This window comes from Oncorhynchus nerka, unplaced genomic scaffold (assembly GCF_034236695.1).
Source record: "Oncorhynchus nerka isolate Pitt River unplaced genomic scaffold, Oner_Uvic_2.0 unplaced_scaffold_1997, whole genome shotgun sequence".
NCBI lineage: Eukaryota > Metazoa > Chordata > Actinopteri > Salmoniformes > Salmonidae > Oncorhynchus > Oncorhynchus nerka.
This window is the reverse complement of record NW_027039326.1, coordinates 1-5,494: the sequence shown is the minus strand read 5'-3', so window position 1 is coordinate 5,494 and position 5,494 is coordinate 1. Positions and strand designations below refer to the sequence as shown.

Below are 5,494 nucleotides of genomic sequence, written 5' to 3'. Positions count from 1 at the left end.
CTCCTCCACTATCCTATCACCCTTCTCCCTCCTGACTCCTGACTCTGCCTCTCCTCCACTATCCTATCACCCTTCTCCCTCCTGACTCCTGACTCTGCCTCTCCTCCCCTATCCTATCACCCTTCTCCCTCCTGACTCCTGACTCTGCCTCTCCTCCACTATCCTATCACCCTTCTCCCTCCTGACTCTGCCTCTCCTCCACTATCCTATCACCCTTCTCCCTCCTGACTCCTGACTCTGCCTCTCCTCCCCTATCCTATCACCCTTCTGACTCCTGACTCTGCCTCTCCTCCACTATCCTATCACCCTCCTCCCTCCTGACTCCTGACGCTTCCTCTCCTCCCCTATCCTATCACCCTCCTGACTCCTGATGCTGCCTCTCCTCCCCTATCCTATCACCCTCCTGACTCCTGATGCTGCCTCTCCTCCCCTATCATATCACCCTCCTGACTCCTGATGCTGCCTCTCCTCCCCTATCCTATCACCCTTCTCCCTCCTAACTCCTGATGCTGCCTCTCCTCCCCTATCCTATCACCCTTCTCCCTCCTAACTCCTGATGCTGCCTCTCCTCTCCTCCCCTATCCTATCACCCTTCTCCCTCCTGACTCCTAATGCTGCCTCTCCTCCCCTATCCTATCACCATCCTGCTCCTTGGCTGAGTAACTCATTGCGAGCATACAGAATGGGGCTGCGAGCAGCTGCCAAACTCTCTCTATTATAAACTATAGGGTTATATTATTATATTTCTCTGTGCTCTGTTAGCTGTTATAAGAGAGATGCTCCAATTTGGATGGAGATTCACACCTGACAAACAGTCACCAAACCTCCCTCCCTCCCTCCAGGTTGGTGCCCAGAGGTTTAGTGTCAACATGCCTCATAAGTTCAGAAACCACAACTACAAGGCCCCTACCTTCTGTGACCATTGTGGATCTCTACTATGGGGACTGATGAAGCAGGGCCTGCAATGCAAGGGTATGTGTGTGTGCGTGTGTGTGTGTGTGTGTGTGTATTCACTTTGGTAATAAAGGTGGTTATGTTTTCATAGGTCAGATAAGACAGATTCACTGATTTGTGTATGTGTAGCTTCTTTCAACACACTGTGTGTGTGTGTGTGTGTGTTTAGTGTGTAAGATGAATGTACACAAAAGGTGTGAGGCCAACGTAGCTCCCAACTGCTGGGTGGACGCCAAAGGCATCGCCAAAGTCCTGGCTGAAATGGGAGTCACTCCTGAAAAGATTTCCACTACAGTGCAGGAAAAAGGTTCACCCACACAAGCAAGCTTTTCTGTCCTCGTGGGGATCTAACATTTACAACCATTCAATATCCTATTTTCCCTAAAAACCTAACCTTAACGCCAAATCCTAACCCCAATTCTAACCCTTACCCTACACCTAACCCTATGCTTAAAAAAGCCTTTGTCCCCATAGGGGGGAACTTTCCCTGTTTTACTTCCCTTGTGGGGATATTTGGGGATTTCAGGTCCCCACAAGAATAGAAGAACAAGTACACACACACACACACACACACACACACACACACACACACACACACACACACACACACACACACACACATGGTCACAAACACACTCGAAGTCACACAGCTGTCTGACTTTCTTCATGTGTGTCTGTGCAGAGCAGGATGAGTTGGAGCGGCTACAACGTGGGATGTCGTTAGAGATGCGAGGCTCTTCCTCCTCCGGTTCCTCCTCTACCTCGCGGGACAATGGAGCAGCGAAGAGGACTCTCAAAGACTTCAGCTTCATCAATGTCTTGGGGAAAGGAAGCTTTGGAAAGGTGAGGAGAAGGAGGGAGGAGGGAAATCTCTCTCTTCCTCTCTCTCTCTGCCTCGTTCCCTCCTTCAGGTGATGTTAGCAGAGCTGAAAGGCAGTGAGGAGGTGTAAAGTATCTCTCTCTTCCTCTCTCTCTCTCTGACTCCCTCCCTCCTTCAGGTGATGTTAGCAGAGCTGAAAGGCAGTGAGGAGGTGTAAAGTATCTCTCTCTTCCTCTCTCTCTCTCTCTGACTCCCTCCCTCCTTCAGGTGATGTTAGCAGAGCTGAAAGGCAGTGAGGAGGTGTAAAGTATCTCTCTCTTCCTCTCTCTCTCTCTGACTCCTCCCTCCTTCAGGTGATGTTAGCAGAGCTGAAAGGCAGTGAGGAGGTGTAAGTATCTCTCTCTTCCTCTCTCTCTCTCTCTGACTCCCTCCCTCCTTCAGGTGATGTTAGCAGAGCTGAAAGGCAGTGAGGAGGTGTTTGCAGTGAAGGTGTTGAAGAAGGATGTGATCCAGCAGGATGACGATCTGGACTGCACCCTGACAGAGAAACGCATCCTGGCCCTAGCTGAAACACCCTACCTCTGCCAGCTCTACTGCTGCTTCCAGACCCAGGTACACACTACACTACACACTACACACACACACACCCCTACCCTCTGCCAGCTCTACTGCTGCTTCCAGACCCAGTACACTACACTACACACACTACACACACACACACACACACACACCCCTACCTCTGCCAGCTCTACTGCTGCTTCCAGACCCGGGTACACACTACACACACACACTACACACACACACACACCCTTACCTCTGCCAGCTCTACTGCTGCTTCCAGACCCGGGTACACACTACACACACACACTACACACACACACACCCCTACCTCTGCCAGCTCTACTGCTGCTTCCAAACCTGGGTACACACACACACACACACACACACACACACACACACACACTCCAACCGTCTCCTCCACAGGACCGTCTGTTCTTTGTGATGGAGTACGTGAACGGAGGAGACCTGATGTTTCAGATCCAACACTCCAGGAAGTTTGACGAGGCTCGCTTCTACGCCGCTGAAGTTACCTCCGCACTCATGTTCCTGTGGTTAGGGTCACATACAGGTAACCTCTGCCCTCTAACCACAGTCCACATGTTCCTGTGGTTAGGGTCATATACAGGTAACCTCTGCCCTCTAACCACAGTCCACATGTTCCTGTGGTTAGGGTCATATACAGGTAACCTCTGCCCTCTAACCACAGTCCACATGTTCCTGTGGTTAGGGTCATATACAGGTAACCTCTGCCCTCTAACCACAGTCCACATGTTCCTGTGGTTAGGGTCACATACAGGTAACCTCTGCCCTCTAACCACAGTCCACATGTTCCTGTGGTTAGGGTCACATACAGGTAACCTCTGCCCTCTAACCACAGTCCACATGTTCCTGTGGTTAGGGTCACATACAGGTAACCTCTGCCCTCTAACCACAGTCCACATGTTCCTGTGGTTAGGGTCACATACAGGTAACCTCTGCCCTCTAACCACAGTCCACATGTTCCTGTGGTTAGGGTCACATACAGGTAACCTCTGCCCTCTAACCACAGTCCACATGTTCCTGTGGTTAGGGTCATACAGGTAACCTCTGCCCTCTAACCACAGTCCACATGTTCCTGTGGTTAGGGTCATATACAGGTAACCTCTGCCCTCTAACCACAGTCCACATGTTCCTGTGGTTAGGGTCATATACAGGTAACCTCTGCCCTCTAACCACAGTCCACATGTTCCTGTGGTTAGGTCATATACAGGTAACCTCTGCCCTCAAACCACAGTCCACATGTTCCTGTGGTTAGGGTCATCTACAGGTAACCTCTGCCCTCTAACCACAGTCCACATGTTCCTGTGGTTAGGGTCATCTCAGGTAACCTCTGCCCTCTAACCACAGTCCCATGTTCCTGTGGTTAGGGGTCATATATGGTAACCTCTGCCCTCTAACCACAGTCCACATGTTCCTGTGGTTTAGGGTCATATACAGAGTAACCTCTGCCCTCTAACCACAGTCCACATGTTCCTGCGGTTAGGGTCATATACAGGTAACCTCTGCCCTCTAACCACAGTCCATGTTCCTGCGGTTAGGGTCATATACAGGTAACCTCTGCCGTCCAACCACAGTCCACATGTTCCTGCGGTTAGGGTCATATACAGGTAACCTCTGCCCTCTAACCACAGTCCACATGTTCCTGCGGTTAGGGTCATATACAGGTAACCTCTGCCCTCTAACCACAGTCCATGTTCCTGCGGTTAGGGTCATATACAGGTAACCTCTGCCCTCTAACCACAGTCCACATGTTCCTGCGGTTAGGGTCATATACAGGTAACCTCTGCCCTCTAACCACAGTCCATGTTCCTGCAGTTAGGGTCATATACAGGTAACCTCTGCCCTCTAACACAGTCCACATGTTCCCTGTGGTTAGGGTCATATACAGGTAACCTCTGCCCTCTAACCACAGTCCACATGTTCCTGCGGTTAGGGTCATATACAGGTAACCTCTGCCCTCTAACCACAGTCCACATGTTCCTGCGGTTAGGGTCATATACAGGTAACCTCTGCCCTCTAACCACAGTCCACATGTTCCTGCGGTTAGGGTCATATACAGGTACCCTCTGCCCTCTAACCACAGTCCCATGTTCCTGCGGTTAGGGTCATATACAGGTAACCTCTGCCCTCTAACCACAGTCCATGTTCCTGCGGTTAGGGTCATATACAGGTAACCTCTGCCCTCTAACCACAGTCCACATGTTCCTGCGGTTAGGGTCATATACAGGTAACCTCTGCCCTCTAACCACAGTCCACATGTTCCTGCGGTTAGGGTCATATACAGGTAACCTCTGCCCTCTAACCACAGTCCACATGTTCCTGCGGTTAGGTCATATACAGGTAACTCCTCTGCCCTCTAACCACAGTCCACATGTTCCTGCGGTTAGGGTCATATACAGGTAACCTCTGCCCTCTAACCACAGTCCACATGTTCCTGCGGTTAGGGTCATATCAGGTAACCTCTGCCTCTAACCACAGTCCACATGTTCCTGCGGTTAGGTCATATACAGGTAACCTCTGCCCTCTAACCACAGTCCACATGTTCCTGCGGTTAGGGTCATATACAGGTAACCTCTGCCCTCTAACCACAGTCCACATGTTCCTGCAGTTAGGGTCATATACAGGTAACCTCTGCCCTCTAACCACAGTCCATGTTCCTGCGGTTGGGTCATATACCGGTAACCTCTAACCACAGTCCCATGTTCTGCGGTTAGGGTCATATACAGGTAACCTCTGCCCTCTAACCACAGTCCACATGTTCCTGCGGTTAGGGTCATATACAGGTAACCTCTGCCCTCTAACCACAGTCCACATGTTCCTGCGGTTAGGGTCATATACAAGTAACCTCTGCCCTCTAACCACAGTCCACATGTTCCTCGGTTAGGGTCATATACAGGTAACCTCTGCCCTCTAACCAAAATCCACATGTTCCTGTGGTTAGGGTCATATACAGGTTACCTCTGCCCTCTAACCACAGTCACATGTTCCTGGTTAAAGGGTACAGGTAACCTCTGGTCCACATGTTCCTGCAGTTATATACAGGTAACCTCTGCCCTCTAACCACAGTCCATATGTTCCTGCACCGCAACAGGGTCATATACAGGTAACCTCTGCCCTCTA

The 5,494-nt window shown here is 50.7% G+C and overlaps 1 protein-coding gene across 1 annotated transcript; it reads left to right on the top strand.

Moving 5' to 3' along the window:
- The first annotated feature begins 869 nt into the window (after positions 1–869).
- Positions 870–5,481, top strand: LOC135567489 (protein kinase C epsilon type-like). Its single transcript, XM_065014861.1, has 6 exons — positions 870–972; positions 1,124–1,261; positions 1,637–1,797; positions 2,216–2,386; positions 2,759–2,874; positions 5,445–5,481. The coding sequence occupies exons 1-6, from the start codon at positions 870–872 to the stop codon at positions 5,479–5,481; spliced, it is 726 nt and encodes a 241-aa protein (XP_064870933.1).
- Positions 5,482–5,494: the final 13 nt, after the last annotated feature.

What these genes read in the sequence shown, in the direction of transcription:
- LOC135567489 (XM_065014861.1), top strand. Translation starts at nt 870, where the DNA reads ATGCCTCATAAGTTCAGAAACCACAACTACAAGGCCCCTACCTTCTGT. An exon ending in GGAAAGGAAGCTTTGGAAAG is followed by an intron (nt 1,798 to 2,215) that starts GTGAGGAGAAGG and finishes TCCCTCCTTCAG; the next exon opens with GTGATGTTAGCAGAGCTGAA. An exon ending in ACTGCTGCTTCCAGACCCAG is followed by an intron (nt 2,387 to 2,758) that starts GTACACACTACA and finishes TCTCCTCCACAG; the next exon opens with GACCGTCTGTTCTTTGTGAT.